The 18239-nt window shown below is 57.9% G+C and overlaps 1 protein-coding gene and 1 long non-coding RNA gene across 6 annotated transcripts in view; one reads left to right on the top strand and one right to left on the bottom strand.

Moving 5' to 3' along the window:
* LOC125081716 (uncharacterized) overlaps positions 1 to 18239 on the bottom strand; it is a 270307-nt gene that overhangs the window by 174999 nt on the left and 77069 nt on the right. The gene's annotated exons all lie outside the window — the stretch shown is intronic.
* Positions 1 to 18239, top strand: part of LOC125081715 (uncharacterized) — an 86055-nt gene that overhangs the window by 42572 nt on the left and 25244 nt on the right. Inside the window, exon 5 of the mRNA XM_047696456.1 lies at positions 12110 to 12302. Within this exon, the coding sequence (XP_047552412.1) occupies positions 12110 to 12302 (193 nt within the window). The remainder of the gene's footprint in view (positions 1 to 12109; positions 12303 to 18239) is intronic.

Below are 18239 nucleotides of genomic sequence, written 5' to 3'. Positions count from 1 at the left end.
GACTGTAAGAGCCTCAAGGGGAGGGCCAGGAGAAGTGACCAGGCCCTCCATGTCATTCCTGGAGGTCTGTCCTGCCATGTCTGAGCCTCCCGGCCTGTGGCTCTGATGGGAGGTGGGTGGGAGGGGACGGGCCTCAGGAGGGGCCCCACAGGCAGGGGTGACTTGCTCAGACCCTCCTGTCCCCCTCCCCACCCCTTCCTGACATAAGCAGGACACCCACTGGGGAGCTTCACCGTGTGCCCCTCGCTGGGACCTCTGCACAGACGATGGAAGGCAGATGCAGCCAGCCCTGTATAGATACCAGAACCTTCTGGAATGTTCTGTCCTCAGTGTCTTTGGTCCTGACCGCCAGCCGCACACAGGTGTACACCTCAAGAAAGCACCATGAGAAAGATGGCCACCCCAAGACCCTGTATGTCCGTCTGTTTTCTGGGGACCAGGATTGAGTCGCCAGTATTGACGGTTTCTTGCCCGACCATTGGTGGCCAGTTGTTAATTCCCGCGGCGGTTTTCAGTTGGATGGATTTCCACATCTAGCATAAGTACCTTCTTTATTTTTCTGAGGGACTCTGAAGCCTTAGTTGACTGACTGCTGTAACGGGCCTCCTCCAGCTCCCAGACTTGCTAGGAAAGGTGCCTGCTCCGAGTCAGGGCGCACACGGCACCTTGCGGCACCCTCACGCTGATCTGTCGTCTTCTGAAAGTTAAGAAAAGCCTTTAAGAGACTGTTGTCTTAAGATACACAAATTTTATGCCAAATTATTTGGGGACATAATATCTGAACTTTAAAGGTTAGTAAGATGAAAGCTAACATCCACTCTTCCCTTCCGTCGGGCTCTGAGCTATCCCAGAGACAGGGATCCGACGGCTGTTCAGTGAACGTTGTTCTTTCTCCCCCGCGTTCTAAGGTTTCGGTTCCAAGATGAGAATTAGGACTGGCTGGTGCAGAGACGCCACATCCTCTGTGAGCTCTTGCTGCCCCATGACCCCAGGGACCTCCTCTCCCCTCGGGGACCGGGGGCCTCCCCTTCTGCTGACTTACCTCTGTGGGGAAGGCCCCAGTGTGCCCACCCATGCCTGTGCTTGAGGCAGAATGCCCTGGTACCAGGAGGGGTGCACTGCCCTGAGGACGGATTTGCTAGGAAAACCACCATTCTGACATGTCACGGAGTTCCATGGGAAGGCCAGGGGCCACCCACACGTGGGAGAGAAGTATGCACAGCCCACCGATCGGGACTGGACCTGGCCCTGTGGCCTCCACCACCCCAGGACAAACCCCCTCAGTGCAGAGACACCTGCCTTCGATCCTGCGTGGGCCCAGCGGAGTCGGACCCATGAACAAGGAAACTGGCACTTGGGAGCCTGAGGCCTGATGGCCATGCGTGTCCCAGGGGACCCCGGCCAGCCTCCCTCTGGGCTCCACATTCCCAGTTGACTTGTGCCCCTCCCCCCTCCGCTGGCCTGTGGTATTACCTGGCAGGTGCTGCAGTGAACCCCCACCCACCCCAGCCAGGGCCCCACAGAGCTGGGCTCTGACCTCATGGATGTCAGTCTGAGAAGAGCAGGCCCTCCCAGCTATCGGCCACTAGGTACCTCACCACAGGGACTCAGCAACGGGGCACAGAGGCACTGTGTGGCCCACGGGGCCAGAGTGTCAGCAGAAAGAAACAGCGGCAAAAGACCACGGTGGCCCAGGGCTGGGGCCCAGGAGGAGGTGCAGCCGTACAGCCTGGGGGCTGGAGTCCTGGAGATGGCCACACAGGGCAGGACAGGGGACGTGCCCTGCTGTTCCTCCTCCTGTCCTCCAGTCCTCCTGTCTCAGCCTCTGGCTCCCTTGACCAAACCCAAGCAGGCAGGAGCCAGCCGATCCCAGAGGACCCAGCAGGACTGGCCCCCTGCACACAGGTCCGGGGGCAGACAGACCCGAACGTGCTGGAGCTAGACCCTCCTCCAGAGCCCGCAGGTCAGCGCATTGGCTGGAAACGACCAGTGGGCCACCCAGGGGCATGAGTTCCCCTGGGACACAGGTCAGCACGATGGACTGAAACAGCACCAGGCTGGGATCCAGGAGTCCTGGAGAATATTCCTGCTGATGCCAGGACACCAGGCAGCAGTGGGGACGCAAAATGGGAGGATGGGCACAGTTGGAAGGTGTGCAGGGGTGAGGGCCCAGGATGGACTGGGTGCTGGGGCAGGACACTGGGATCGACAGCTCTCAGGGTCAGGTCCGCTTCTTTGTTTCCTGAGGTGAAGGCGGACGAGCACTGCCCAGCTCCCGCTGCCCCGCAGGATGAGGCGGAACCTGTTCTCCGTGGGCTCTTCTGAGACCGAGCAAGTGCCCGGACTTAATTCTTAAAAGTTCACACGCATGTGGCCAGAAAGCCGTGAGAGAATGACTCGCGTGAAATAGGAAACTCCCAGCCATGCTCGTGCTGTTCACGGGCGTGACTCAGTCTGTGCTTTCTGTTCTCCACCCGCTGGTGGCCGGCCTGCACGCACCCTGCAGAGCCGCGGGAATTGTGCTGGAGGCGCCTGGCCCCTCGCAAAGGCAGTTCTGAGCACGCAGCCCGCGGGGAGGCGTGAGCACATGGGGGCAGGAGGACTGGGTTGGCGGGGCGGGGGCCCAGAGACACGCGCTGGAATCCCAGCAGCTCTCCCCCAGCCGCGGGGGCGGTCCACCAGCACCTGCGTCCCCTGACCTGTGTCCTGCTGTCTCCCTCGTGCGTGTGTCTGAATCCATACCCACAGTGCGGAGATGCCACGGTCTCAGCTAGCAGGAGCAAGGCCACTGCGGTCACCTGGTAGGAGAGGGCATGGTCTGGACCAGCCCAGCGGCAGGGGCCCCAGGAGACTGGGCCAGACCTCCCTGACTGTAGGAGATGGAGAGTGGGTGTGGGACGAACCTTGGGCCCCGTCACTGTCCCCTCCCTGGCCAGGAGTGAAGGAGCGTACCCTGTGGGTAACCATGTTCCATCCTCCGTCCTCTGGGGACCAGACGTTCCCTCCCACCAGCTCCTTGACGGCCCCCAGGCTCATCGGTGAGGGAAGCTGCAGGCCCACGCTCGATGGGGTGGTGTCCCCCCGAGCTGCTGGATGTCAGTGCTGTGGGCGGCTTCCCAGGGTGTGGACACCTCTCTGTGCAGTGCGTTCCATGGGCCCTGGTTGCCTTTGGGATCCTGGGGCAGGGGGTTCCTCGCCATCTTGCTCCTTGTGTGGCCAGGGCTGGATCACTGTAGGAAGCCGCCCCGGGTGCGTGGGGGCTGCTGGAGGAGGGGCGGATCCAGACCCCTCTCCCAGGGGCCACTTCCAGCTCGGAGATCCCATTAACCACCACCGTTCACCCCACGGTTCATTAATGAGCACTTGCTGTGTGCCAGGCAGCGGGGATGGGTGGTCCCTGAGCGCAAGGACCTGAGTCTAGAAGGGAGAGCATTCACCAGACCTGCCCTTGTCAGCTGTGCTGAGGAGGAAGAAGGAGGGGACTGCTTAGCAGAGGGGACCTGTGGACACAGGGTCAGGAGCCCTTCCCTGGGGAGGGGCTAGAGCTGAGACCCAAGGGGTGACCAGGCATCACCTGGTCAGGGCAGGGAAAGGATTGCGGGCAGAGGAGCAGGAGGTCAGGGCCCTTAGGCGGAGGGGCGAGGTGACTTGGGGCCTAACAAGGTCCCATGAGTTTGGAACACACCCCGCCTGGGGAGGTGGGGGAGTCATTCTAGGGTGGAAATCCAATGCCCAGGGCCCAGTTGCATGCATGGTTGCGTGCGTGTGTGCGTGTGTGTGTGTGTGTGTGTGTGTGTATGTGTGTGTGTGTGTGTGTTTGTGTGTGTGGTGGGGAGCGCCTGCTAATTCACAGCTCCACCCTGATCTACTCTGTTAAACATGCCCCTGGGCTCCCAGAGCAGGACCCTGCCAGGTCCTGACAACAGGGACACTGGTGGGGACCCCAGGTGGAAAGGGCCCGTGAAAGAGAGGGTGTCCCTCCAGGACCCGGCTTCCCTGTGGCGCCCCCTCTGGGGATCCCAGCCCTGGCCAGGCTCCCTGCCCCGACGGTCCTGTCCCACACCGGGGTCCTTCTGGTGCGGGCAGCTGGTGGTGGTCCAGCCCTGCCCAGCATCCGGGGTGCCCCGGCTCTGCCACACCCCTTAGTCCCCCTCCCAGGGCGGAGGCTGGTGCCCAGCTTTCCCACCTGCTCATCTCTGCGTGAGCCTCAGTCGGCTGCTCCAGCGCAGTCACCCCTCTGCCCTTCCAGCCCTGCCACCACTAGTGTGACCAAGTCCCCACTTTGCTGTCTAGATGCTGGTGTCCCCACACTTGACGCTAGGGTGCAAAGGGAAACCACAGAAAGGAGGTGCCGACTGTACTCATGATTTTAGAGGTGACCGCGGCCACTGAGCAGAGCATGGGGCGGTTTGCGGGGGCAGAGGTAGGAGCCAGCAGGAGATCACGTGCAGTTAGCCCAGCAGAGCTGAGGGTGGATGGGAAGGGGCAGCAGTGCAGATGGATAAAGGAGGACAGCTTCAGTGCAGGTTAGGACAGGGAACCCAGAGCCCTAAAGAGGCACCATCAAACGCGTTACACAGAAGGGGAAACTGAGGCTCAGAGAGGCACCATCACTGCCTCCCCATCCACCTGCCCTGGGAACTGGGAGAGGGGAGGGAACGGCACCTGCTGGCCCCAAGCCCTCTCTCAAGGCCACCTCTGCAGGTGGTGCCTCATTGTCTTGACTCTTCCTGTTTGAGGCCAAAGGAAACAAAAATGAGAAGTGCAGGAAAAAATTGTAGATGGCAAATATAGCTTCAACCCCCATCCATCACTTTTACTGTTTCCCCAGACTTGTCTGTGCACAGATGCCAATGTTGGGTTGTCAGGAAAGCTTCCGTGCACCAGGCCTGCCATGGGGAGGGAACTCCAGGGACCCCCTTCCTGCTCCCCCGGGGGACAGGAGGATGCTGCCCTTCCTGGGGTTCCCTACATGTGTACAGGAGCCAGGCCAGCCGGGGAAGGCAGAAATCGGGACCAAATGCCTGGGGTCCCAGAACTGGGCACCTACCCAGCCTGGGAGGGTCTGGGTTCACCGCTGTGGGGAGTTCAGACCCTCTCCCTCAGTAGTGCAGATGCGGGGACTGGGGAAGCTCTTGGCTCCACCCCGCGGAGGAAAGGCCCTCAACACACCCCAGACGTCTGTGTTCTGGGCAGGTGCTCTGTGTTCCAGAGTGGGGAGCCCAGAGCGGTAGCCTGGGGTGGGCCAGGCCGGTGGGCGGGGCTGAGCAGGGGGCGTGGTCAGGCAGGGTGAGGTTAGAGGGAGTGGGCGGGTCAGGGGGCAGGGCCCAACAGGAGGGCAGTCAGGAAGGTGGTGGGGCCAGTGAGCCAGGCCAGGCCAGTGGGTGAAGCTGCTGAGGAGGGACAGTGCCCCAGAAGTGTGGTCTTGTTGAGGGCGGGGCCATGGCGGTGGGCGGGGCCGGAGTAGAGGGGCGGGGCTAGGGAAGGGTGGGGCTCGCACTGCTGCCCTGCACATGCAGAGTCTCTGCCCGCAGGTGCATTCCACCAGCCTTGCTAAACAGCAAGAAACCTTACTCTCTCTAATCTCATTCCACTCCCGCTCTTAAATCACAGAACCGTGTTTACCAGTGTCTTTCTATTTTTACTGAATTTTATCTTATTGAGTGTGTTTGAGACTTTTCTTCTTGGGAAGTCTTGAACCGTGTAATGACTGTCTTTCTAGTTGAAAGTGTCTTGCAGACCGTCCGTTGCTGTGTGGTGGGCGTATATTTTAAATACATTGGACGGCACTGTGTTACGTCTTGCAACCGTTTGTGAGACTTTTACGAGTGGTTATGTTTGGCACCGTCGCTCTCACTGCTAAGTGTACAGGAGGTCTGTTCACGCCGCCATCGTTCTCCGAGGCTCATCTCCACGCTCCCTGTCGCTGTCCCTGTGGGCCTGGGTCCAGATTTCTGTAGGTGTGCGCTGGGGGTGGCCCTGGGTTGGAGAGTGTGCCCTCTCATGTTCCCTCCCTGCACAGGGCAGCACTGTCCCTGGTCCCCGCATTGATGGCAACACATCGCTGGCCAGAACCAGCTGCTAAGTCATGGCCGTCCATTGGGTGTAACCAGATGTCTTCTTCTTTCCCAGTGATCAGAGCGTCTTGGCCCATGTGTGTTTGCGTTTTGACATTTACTTCCCTAGAGAAGATCTGTTTGTATTCTCTTATCCACTTACGGAGATTCTTTTTCTTTTCAGTTTACAAAACTGCATTTTAAATTCTAGGTGTTGATTATTCACCAGCTTCAAACATGGACATACTCTCCAGTCTGCCGGTGCCTGCTAATTTTGTCCCAGTCTTCTTCATTAAACAGACTTCCTTATTTCTGATGTAGTAATGTTAATCATTCTTACGATCTGGTTTATACTTTTTAAATTTGTTTAAAAAGTGGTTCCCAGCCACAAGTTTGCAAATACCCTGTACATTCTCCTGTTTTATTTCCTGCCCTCTGTAGGCATGAGTCCCTGTGGAGCTCGCCTGTGTGGGGCTGGGGAGGGACCCATGCTTGCTCTCCTCAGTGCCCACAGCGAGCTCACCCACACATTCTTGTACAGCCCCTCCGCCGTCAGCTGTCTATGAGGCCAACACCATCGTGGTCTCAGAACCATCATGTGAACATGCTACTTCACGTGCTGGAGTTGCTGGAATGTTCTAGCTTTTGTCGGCCGTGTTCCCTTCGAGGGAAACATGCCAAAGCTCAACTTGCTGTCAGCAATAATGCGGCTGCCATGCCCTGACTCAGGAGCACCTGCTGGAGGGCCCCTCAGGCCGCTGCCTTGGACCTGGCATCCAAAAGCAGGTGCCTCAGTGGGGCCCCCATGAGCCAGTAGTGTGGTCAGGAGCACTCTCAGGGACCCTGGGGAGGGACAGGGAGCCACCTAGCCAGGTCCTCCATCTGTGTCATCGTGGCTCAGGGTTGTCCTGAATGGAAGCTCAGGGCTGGGATCAGACCCCACACCTGCCATCCCCAGCCCGGGATGAGGGGCAGAGGGGGCTGGGTAGCAGAGTCTGGCTGTAAGGCTCTGGACAGGGAACGTAGGGGTGCCGTCTCATAGCATTTGCCAGTTTTCTGGGGTGTACATGTTTTTGCCATGACTAATCTGAAGCTACCAGCTGCTCCCAGACTTCTGAAGCATTCCCGGTGTGAGAGTCAGCTCTGGCAAGTTGCTAGGGGCCTGGTCTGGTGCCCCACCGGCCCAGGCCTTTCCGGCTCCCCGTGATTTGGCACATCTGGCTCCGTGGCCCCAAAGCCGCTGTGTCCAGATGTGCAGAGGCTGGCATGAGATGGTGGGACCCAGCCAGGAGGACACGGGGGAGCTCCCCGCTCCACCAGTGCTGTGGAGTAGCCTTTCCCCAGTCCCCAGATATGAGCCATGCACAGGCTGCCGGCAGCTCGCAGTCAGCTGCATGGGAATAGTTACACCAGGGAAACCGGCAGTTCTACAAGTCAGGTGTGTCCCTGGAGAGCTGCTTGTCACACGGTCCCCAACACAGGGCTGCTGTGCCACCTTCCTGAGCCTCCAGGATCCTCTTCCATAAACGGGGAAGGGGAGCTGGCCCCAGCACCATGGGACCCAGAGGGATTAGGGGAGATTAGGGCTCAGTTCCAGAAAGCTGCATTTATGCGTATCCGCTTCTGACCCCCATGCTGTCAGAGTTACAGGATGTCCCAGCCAAGCCCTGCGTTCTGGGGACAGGTGGAGAGACAGTCCATGTTCACAGGGACCATTGGGATCAGAACCCAGACCTCTCTGGGTCTAAAGCAGCCTTGCCATCTCTTGGACCTCAGGGTCCAGGCTGCTGAGACACAGGCGTGAGATGGGCAGGCATCCCTAAGGCCCCACCTCCCCTGTGTGGGGAGCACATGTGGGGAGCATTCACCGCTGTGTGGGTGAGCATGGGCTCACCCAATGTAATGCGCCCTCCCTCCTGGAGCTGGGCCCAGGTCACAGAGCAAGAGCACGGAAGAAATGAGCAACTGGGCTCTGCCGCCACCTTCCAGGGATCCGCCGTGCTCCAGCCCTGGACTCACCGGGCACCTCTGTACCAACTGCTCCCACAGACCCCAGGGTCCTGCAAACCTGCCACCCAGACGCCCGGGGCTGTGAGGAGATCCCAGCCAGGGAGCGCTGGATCTCATTACAGGGACCTCTTCGTTATAGGGGACACCCCACCCACGCAGGTCAGGGTGCACAGTTCACATCCCAGCGTGCAGCTGGTACAGTGAGGGAACGTGGTAGAAATATACCTGTGTCCTTGCAGGCCGTTACCTGGACAAAAATACACGATGCCAGTTATGTTTTGAATCCCGATGAATGACAGATCAGCTCTACTCTATGTAGGTCCCATGCGGTGTGTTCATGAACACGTGGGGTCTGTTAGGAGGGGTTGGGCCCGAGGACGGGAACCACCACGTGTGATGCCCCCTGAGCCCCTCAACGCAGACTGCCTGGGCAGGGTGGGGGGTGAGCACAGAGTGACAGGAGCCAGTGGGAGGGAAAAGCACGTAGATGATCCATAGAAACATTCTCCTGCGGCTCCAGGTTCTCTGGAAGATTTTCCATGAGTGGGAACCGTGGAGCCTACAGGTCAGGGGGGAACAGGGCAGAGAAATCCAGTTTTCAGCACGTCTAGGTGAGAGGAGGCAGCAGGAGGAGAGCAGGCAGGAGGCTCTGCGGGCAGCAGGGGAGGGAGGGCCCTGGGTAGCTAGTCTGGACACTCCCATGGGAAGACCTTCCCGTCATCGGGTGCATCTGAACTTCGGGCTTCCCAGATTCCCTGAAAAGGAGTTTTTCTGGCCCTTCTTGTGAATCAGGGAATCCAACACCGTATCTTCCAGAATGTCGCAGGTCTCCCTTTTTCCCCAGCTGAAATCAAGACCAGTGCAGGAGGGAGGGAGCCAGGGCTGGAGAGTGCACAAGGTTAATTCCTGTCAAGGTCAAGGTCAGAGCCATCCATCCCCTGAGGTCCTGGCTGTCCAAATTCAAGGAGAAACAGCCCCAAGCCCCAAGAGTCAGAGCCACCCTCAGATGGGAAGGAATCACACTGGATGCCCTTCACTCACTCGGTAGATTCTTCTGAGAAACTCCCCTCTGGGTCATGAATGTGTCTCCATGGAAACTTGACACCTTGCTGGTGATTACTGGGCTGTTTGAAATAGTGCTGAGAAGAATGTGGCAGGTGCAGAAGAGCCTTCTGGAACCTTCCAGCTCAGTCCCGCCAGCAGCTGGACGCAGCTGAGGGAGTGACCCAGCCAGGCCAGGTGCAGCAGAGAGCCGCCAGCCAGGCCGCACCTGAACTCAGGCCCCAGAGCTGTGGGAACTCGGGAGCCACTGGCATTTTGAGCCCCAGCTCTTCGGGTTGGTCTGTCCTGCACCAAGAGTTCCCTGACTCAGGGAGGGGCACAGACTGGGAGTGTCCTGGAGTTTGATGGGCGGGTGGGGAGGAGCTCCCAGGAAGGCTGTCTGCTCCTCCTGGCCCTGATCCCCTCCCCAGCTTCAGGGGATCTACAGCTCTGCGGCTGCAGCGCGCCCCCCGCGAGCCCCCTTCTGCAGGGGTTCTTACTCGCCCTGCTGGTAGCACCTTCCGATCCCTTGTCTGCTTCCACGAGTCCTGCCATCAGTGAGCAGTGACACGTCGGCATAATCTCCCCACCTGGTTCGGGTGGTTTCCTCTGGGATTCCTCCGTACCCCAGGACGCCTGCAGGCATGTGGGTGTCTTGGTTCATCTGTGATTGAACAGAGGGGCCTCCCAGCAGGGGGCACTTCCATGTCACACAGGGGACAGCACAGACCACCTGAGATGTCTCCCTACTTAAGTGTCTACACTGACAAGATGTGTCTTAATTCCTTGTACTGTCTACACTGATCAGCGATGCCTCTCTGGTTGCTCTGTTGTGCCTACACTGGCCTGGGACATCACTCTGGTTACCCCGGTGTGTTTACACGGACCTGTAGTTTTCCCCCACAGTGTCTGCTTGGGTCCGGGTTATCCCCGAGCCCCCACGATCTGTCTGTACTGACATAGGATGCACTCTGTGTATGCAGGTGAAGGGGCCCGGAGCTCCCCCTCGCTCCTCCAGGATGCCTGCAGGGACCAAGGTCTCCCGATTTCGTGGTGTGTTGACGATGAGCTGGGAGTCTGCCCCACACACCAAGGTGTGTCTACACTGGCCTGGGTGTCTCCCAAGTCCCCCTGCTGTGTCCATACTGACCAGCAGATCGCTGTTCTTACTCTGGGGTGTTTTCTGGTGAACCGTAAGTTTCCACAGCTGCCCTGAAACGTCCACTCTGACCTCGGCTGTCTCGTTGGCTCCTTGGCTGTGTCGACACCGAACGGAGATGTCTTGGTGTCTTCCCAGCTGTGTCCACACTGGACAACTCCTGACTTTCCTCCGTGTGTCTACACTATCCTGGCATATTCCTCTGTCTCCCTCCTGTGTTCACACCAAACAGGGTTGTTTCCCTTGTTCCTCTCCTGTGAACATGGACCTCGTATTTTCCTTAAGTTCCCTTTCCACGTCTGGACTTCTCTGGGGTGTCTCCTTAGTCTTCCCATCGGGTGTACACTGACCTAGGATGCCCTGCTCCCTCACCTGTGTCTATCCCAACCCTTGTTGTTTCCATTCTAAACCTGTTTCATTTACACTGATGCAACGGTCTCCCCCCGTCCCCTGCTCTGTCTGCACTGACTCAGTGGTCTATACCTCTCCCCTTCTCTGTCTACACTGATCCAAGGACTCTGCCTCTCCTCTGCTCTGTATACACTGACCAGTGACCTTCCCCGCTCCTCTGCATTCTCTCCACTGACCCGGTGGTCTTCTCCTCCCCTCTACTCTGTTTACACTGACCAGTGGCCTTTCCCTCTCCCCTGCTCTGTCTACACTGACCCGGTGGTCTCCCCCTCTCTCCTGCTCTGTCTACACTGACCCGGTGATCTCCCCCTCTCCCCTGCTCTGTCTACACTGACCCGGTGGTCTCCCCCTCTCCCTTGCTCTGTCTACACTGACCCGGTGGTCTCCCCCTCTCCCCTGCTCTGTCTACACTGACCCAGTGGTCTCCCCCTCTCCCCTGCTCTGTCTACACTGATCTAGCGGTCCCTCCCCTCCCCCCTGCTCTGTCTGTCCTGACCCAGTGGTCTCCCCCTCCCCCCTGCTCTGCCTGCACTGAGCCTGCTGTGGCTCCCGAGCCCCTCGGGCCTGCACCGGCACATGAGCTGCATGGAGGGTCCTAGTAAAGTCTCCTGGAGCCGGTGCGTGTGGCCCTTCCCCGCCCACAGCCCCGGGGTTCTCAGCCGGGAGCACTGGTTGCAGTCTGGAAGCATCGTTTCATGACCCCTTCCCCGCCTGGGAATCTGTTTCGGACAGACTCTTCTGTCAGCGACGTAACAGCTCACACCCGAGCCCTCGGTCAGGCGCCGACCCTCCGGCTCAGCTCGCTTGTCCGCTGAGCGCAAGGCCGCCTGGGCCGGAGTCGTTGAGCGGAGGCAGCTCTGCTGGGGGCGAGGAGCTCTCCTCCCGGGCCCCGAGGACGGGTCTCCTGTCCCTGGGGGGAGCGGCAGCCCCGCAACCCCGGAACTCCCACGCCGAGCCCGAGGGAAGGAAAGTGAGTTGGGGTCAGTGGTCAGAGTGAGAGGCCTGCCCGAGTCCCAGACGCCTCTCCCCGCATCTCAGGCCACAGCCAGGAGGGTAGGCCCCTTCCCAATGTCAAGGCCTCTGAGAACCCCCCCAGTGGTGGGGAGACCACGAGGTCAGGCTCCCCGGTGAGGTCCCTACAAGGGAGGTCCCCCCAGGTAAGGTTGCCCCAAGTGTGGACTCCCAGGTGAGGCGGCTAAGTGAGTCTCCTGCAGGTGCGGTGCCCCCAGGTAACTTTCCCCCAGGTGAGGCCCTGAGCAAGGACCCCCCACCCCCATGAGGTCCCCCAGTGAGGGTCCAGCCAGGAGCAGATCCCCCCTGACTCCCAGGTGAGGACCCAGGAGAGCTGCCCTCAGGGGTGTGAGCCCACAGACTAGATGGGGAGCAGGTCGTCTGGGAGAGAGGCTGACGCGTCCCCTGCTCTCACCCTCAGACTGTTTCTCTGCCGGCGGGAACGGGGCTGCGCGTGTCTGCAGAGAGCGGGGCTTCTCCAGCCGCGGCCCCAACACACGGAGGTCACCAGGGTCCCACCGCTCCCTGTCCTCTGTGCCCCGGGCGAACTCAGGGCTGGCTGTGGGGCAGGAAGCCTGTCCCCGTGCATCGTTCACAGGTGCCTGAGTCCCCAGGTGAGTGGCCTTGCAGTATCGGTCCCCGGGTGTGGGTCGGGGCTGCGTGTCACCTGCGGCTCAGCCCGAGGAGGAAGGCAGGCGTGTTTGCTCCGCTTGTGGCCTTAACTGCGGGTCTGAGCAGCCGAGAGAGGAGTTGGAACGTCAGCAGGGAGGAGGAACTGAGCTCCTTTGTAGAGAGAGGCTCGGAGGTTTCTGGAAGGCAGGGCAGGCCTCCGCCTCAGAGCCCAGCCTGAGGTTGGAACCACGAGGGGACCTGCTTCCTCGCCCTCCCCCGTGAGGCTGCACATTTGGGGGCAGTGGATCCTGGAGCCCAGGCTGTGGACTCAGTCCTTCCCTTGCGCTATGAACGTCGGTGCAGGTTAGAGGCCATGAGGAGGCAGAAAGCAAGCCCAGCATCGGGCTGGATCCCTCCGGGCCCTGACGGTTCCGCTCTAAGCTGTCCCATGGAGCCCCGCCTGGTGCCTTGCGTGGGCAGTGGGGAGTTTGGTCTGCCCTGAGGCTGCGAGGGAGGGAGTCTGTGCGCAGAGGCAGTGGCTGAGCAGAGTCCTGGGACGCCCGGCTGCTCAGGAGCTGAGGGGCTGTGGGGCCTCTGGGGGCAGGGGCTCAGGTGGAGACCAGACTCGGGAAAGCAGGAAGAGGGGTTGCAGGATGGAGCCGTGTGTCTACAGAGCTGGGCCAGCAGGAATGTGTTTCCCACCATTCCATGGGAGGCTGCTTCATGGGGTGGTGACATCCCCGTTGCTGGGGGGATTCAAGCAGACACGGGTGATGGATTTACAGTCAGGGGTCAGGGGCTCAGTCCTGGGGGAGAGGCTGGACCCAACCAGGTTGCCGTGAGGGTGCCCTGATGATAAATGCATGCAGTGGCCCATGGGAAAGGGGCTCTCCTTGCAGAGTTGTCCTTGGTGTCGGGGTGGGGCCCGAGGACCCCCGGACTCTGCACTTCTCCGGGGTCTGAGAGCCCAGGTCCTGGACTCGCTCGTGCAGCCGGGGCTCCAGGAGGACAGGGGTCTCTCTCCTGGATCCTCCACCCCATCCCTGAGGCTGGGAAAACCCCCAGGTCCGGGCAGACCTTCACTGAGCGTGTGTGTCAGTCCGCACAAACAGGGAGGGACGGGTCCCCTTCCTCTGCCGGTACCTGGGCTTTGACCCGGGAGCCCCGATGTTGGGGCTACAGCGTCCGGCCTGTGCAGACGAGCCCTGGACGGGGATGCTCCAGCCTGGAAGCCCCTGGGAGGAGGCAGCCCTTGGACAGGCCAGGTCCCCAGCCCACGGTGGGGTCCCTCAGGAGCGGTCTTCCCTCTGTGAGGACTCAGCACATGGTGATGGGTCCGCCCTCCCTGATTAGTGGGTGGAGGGTCCATGTTGTGAAATCAGACTCTAGGGGAGCCTCCATGGGCCTCAGGTGTGTGTCCAATAGACTGTCAGGAGGAAGGCTTGTCTCTGACTCAGGACCCCAGGTCCACTGTGGCCCCCCGGTCTCTCTGTCACACGTGGGGGAAGGGCCAGAGGAACCCCAGGGAGCCCTGTCCAGGGGGCCACCCCCCTGGGCCTCCCCGCTGTGTCAGGACAGGACCTGGGGGCTGGGATCTGGTAAAGCAGGTGCTCGGGGTGCGGGGCAGGTGCTCAGGAAGCGGACTGTGCTCCCTGTGCAGCCAGGTGGGCAGATGGCGAGATGGCAGGACGGGTCCGGGTCCTGGGGGGCCGCAGCTGCAGGCCCTGCTGGGAATCACACCTGCTCCCTATGGGACAGTCCATCCACCTGGAGGTGTGGCAGGAGGGGCCCCAGATTCCCACAGGAAGTGACCCCGGCACTGGCTGTCAGCTGCTCACCGGGACAAGGCAGCATAGAGGCTGGAAGGATGCGGGCTCTGCTGACCAGGCCAGGATTTCTCCTGCTTGGAGAGTCCCCGCGGGGGTGGGGAGAGGGGCCTGGGGAGGCCTCTCAGGTGAGGTTCCCAGAACAGCACCCTCGGGTGCCTGAGCTGGAGCCCTCACGGGGCACCTGAGCCTCATGCCCCAGGGGGTGACTCTCCTGGGGGGCTCTTTCCCACCTGCCTCCTGCCCAGTGCGGGCCCTGAGTCTGCACCCCAGGGAGGGGTCTGGTGGGGGCCGTACTTTCAGTTTGCAGAGAAGCCCTCAGGCGGCTACTTCGACCCCACTAGGAACCTGGGATTCGGCCCCAAGCACCTCTCTGGTACTTTTAGTAAAACCTACCACGGGCTCCAAGCAGACAATCCACTGACCCCTGCGACCCGGGCTGGGCCACCTACAGGTCCCAGGGACCCCTCAGCTGGGGACATTTGTTATTCTGTCAAATTTGGTGATTTCTGTCACAGCTTTGCTGAATCATTCAAAAGTTGCTTAAAAATATGATTTGCCTGAAGTTTACTAAACTTTCAGCAGAATATTAAATTCTTATATTTTGCATAAAAATATAATATTAATAAAAAAGGTTGCTAGGATTATTAAAATTAAGAACATTTCCTAATAACCCAGGAAAGTTAATTTAAATAATTCAGTAGAAAGCATGGAAACCAAAGTAGACATTTCTGCTCAAGGATAATACATTTCCAGATTGATGGATTATTTATTCCTTTCATTTCTCTTCGGATGCAACCATAAATCCATATTACTCGTTTTTTGATGAATATTAATTTCTTCAAGGAGATACACAGATGTCCTGACTTCCCCCCAGGTTTGAGATATAATGACCCAGAGCACGGCGTCAGTTGAAGATGTAGAAAGCGGTGATTTGACACAAGCGTATGATGCGTGATGGTCACGGTTAAGCGAGTGACCCCCTCCGCTAGGTCACAGAGTCGCCGGGTTCTTCTTTTTTGTACAGTCAGGACCTCCTCTCTCAGCAGCGTCAAGTTCACGGCTCAGTGCCGCTAACTGCTCAGCGCGCCATTCCGCGGACCCCAGAACTTACTGGTCTTGTGACCGGAGGCTCGCGTCCTCGGAGAACAGCTCCCACTTCCCCCAGCCCCGGGCCGCCACCTTCCAGCCTGTGTGCGCGGGTTTGCCGGGCTTCGACCCCACGGAGCTGAGATGGCGCAGCGTTTCCCTCCGCCGGGCTTCTCGCGCTGAGCGCCCTGCCCTCAAGCTGCACGGGCGCTTTCTCGGACTCGTTTCCTCCTTTCTCGTGGCTGAATGATCCTCGCGTGAGTGTGGACGTGTGCGCGCGCGTGTGCCTGCGTGGACACAACTTCTTCATTCTTCTGCAGACAGACACGCGCGATGCTCCCAAGTCCCGGCTGGTGTGAATAATGGCGAACTGAGGCCAGAAATCCATGGAAATGGATTTCGTTTCCATCGAATACGGACCCAGGATGATTGCCAGACATTTCCACGTTTTATGCTATTTCCAGTTTGAACGTGTCGAGGAAGCTCCGAACTGGTTTCCAGCGCGGCCGCACCAGCGCGCGTTCCCATCGCGGCGGCGCGGGAGGCTCCCGGTTCCCCGCACCCTCGCCAGCATCGCTGTTTCTCGTCTTCGGGGATCATTCCCAGGGGCCAGGGGATGCCTCCCTGTGGTTTTGATTTGCATTTTCTCGGCCGTGCGGTGGAGTCTCTCGTGGTGCGTTGCCGTGTGGAAGCTTTCTCATTGGCGGAGTCCTGTGCGCGCGGGTTCACTCCCGGGCTTTCCACTCCGTTGCGCTGTCGCGCGTGTGTTGAGCGGCCGCCGCACCGCTCGGTCCCGGTAGCTCGAACCCGGCCCCGGTCAGGAGCGCGGCCTCGCGCTTGCTGCTTCCTCAGCCTCGCGTAAGCTTCCGGGTCTTCTGTGTGTCCGTGCAAGTTGTAGGGTCGGTTTTTCTGTTTCTGTGGACGCCACTGGAATGTGGGTGCGGATTACATTGAAGCTAGAGATGGCTTTGGGTAGTCTGGACATTTTCAGCATATTTATCCACTGCTCCGTGGGCACCGGACAGCTTTCCGCTGGCGTCTTCCTCAGTTTCTCTCATCGAGGACTTGCAATTTTCAGTGCACAGATTTTACACTTTTCTGGTTAGATTTATTTCCGGATATTTTATTGTCTTTGATGCTATTGTGAGTGGTTTTCCCCCCTCCAGGGTTTCACCGTGTGGACGTCGAAGGGCACCTGACTTCTGTGTGTTGATTTTGCATCCGGCAGTGTAACCGAGTCATTGATTCATTTAACAGCATAACAGCATCTCAGTGGAGTCTTTAGGATTTTTTTCACGGAAGGTCCTGTCATCCACAAATGAAATGATTTTACTTCCTCTTCTGGTTTGGGTGTCTTCGGTTTCTTTGTCCGGACCGCAGTGCTGTGTGCACTAGGAGGGCTGGAGGGGACCTCCTTGTCTTGCTCTGGTCCTAGAGGAAAGGCTCTGAACTTCACAGTTGGGCCTGTCCTATGTAGCCTTCGCCGTGTTGAAGCGTGGTCCGTCTATACCCAATTTGTGGAGAGTCTTTATCATCAAAGTATTTTTTTTTCTAATGTTCTTTTCTGAATCTAGTGAAATGGTATGATCTTTGTGTTTCCTTCTATTAATGTGGGGTATCACGTGTGTGGATTTGCATATGCGGCGCCTTCCTTGCATCCCAGGGATAAATCCCACTTGATCATGGTCTGTGATCACTTTAATGTAAGGTTGAATTCGGTTTGCTAAGTGTGTTGAGAATCGTTGCATTTATATTCCTCATGGATATTGGCCAGTGGTTTTCTTTCAGTGTCTGTCCTTAGCTGGCTTTGGGATCAGGGTAACACTGGCCTCATAAAAAGAACTTGGCATGTTCCCTCTTCAGGTTTTTGGGAGAATTTGAGAGGTATTGGCATTAATTCATCTTTAAACGATTTGTAGAATTCCCCAGTGGGCCACCTGGTCCTGGGGTTTTCTTTGCTGGGATGCTTTTGACGGCGGATTCAGTCTCCTTGCTCAGTATTGGTCTGTTCGTATTTTCTGTTTCTTCCTGATTCAGTCTCGGTACGTTGGACATTTCTAACAGTTGTTCGTTTCTTCTGGGTTATCAGTTTGTCCGTGTACAGTTGCTCATAGTAATTCGTTATGACCCTTCGTAGTTCTGGGCTATCAGTTCTTATGTCTCTACCGATTCTGAGTATCCCCCCCCCCATTTTTTTCTTAGTCTAGATAAAGTTTTGTCAGTTTTATTTATCTTCTCAAAAAACAACTGCTCTTTCATGGATTATTTTGTCTGTAGTCGCTCGTTCTTTTGTCTCCACTCCAACCTTTGCTATTTTTTCTTCTGACCAATTTGGCTTTGTTTTTTCTTCTTTGCCTCATTCCTTGATGTATAAAACTAGGTTGTTCATTTGAGGTCTATCTTTTCCAAATATATGCATTCGTCACTAAACCTTCCCTCTCAGCTGTTTTTTAAATGAACATGTAATGTATTATTTCCCCAAGGGTGCAGGTCTGTGATTCATCAGTCTTAAACAGCTCAGAGCACTCACCATAGCAGGTGCCATCCCCAGTATCCCTCACCCAGCCACCACATCCCTCGCACCCTCCTCCCCTCCAGCAACCCTGTTTCCTGAGATTAAGAGTCTCTTATGGTTTGTCTCCTTCTCTGGTTTCGTCTTGTTTCACTTTTCCCTCCCTTCCCCTGTGATCCTCTGCCTTGTTTCTCAAATTCCTCATATCAGTGAGATTGTATCATAATTGTCTTTCTCTGATTGACTTATTTCACTCAGCATAATACCCTCTAGTTCCACCCATGTCATTGCAAAAATGGCAAGATTTTGGGTTTTCAATGGCTGCATAGTATTCCATGGTATATATATATACCACATTTTCTTTATCCATTCATCTGTTCGTGGACATCTAGGCTTTTTCCATAGTTCGGCTATTGTGGACATTGCTGCTATAAACATTCGGGTGCACGTGCCCCTTCAGATCAGTACATTTGTGTCTTTGGAGTAAATACCCAGTAGTGCGATTGCTGGGT

The sequence above is a fragment of the Lutra lutra genome, chromosome 12 (genome assembly GCF_902655055.1).
Source record: "Lutra lutra chromosome 12, mLutLut1.2, whole genome shotgun sequence".
In the NCBI taxonomy this organism is placed as follows: domain Eukaryota; kingdom Metazoa; phylum Chordata; class Mammalia; order Carnivora; family Mustelidae; genus Lutra; species Lutra lutra.
The sequence above is the reverse complement of the archived record's forward strand: the minus strand, read 5'-3'. Positions and strand labels throughout refer to the sequence as shown.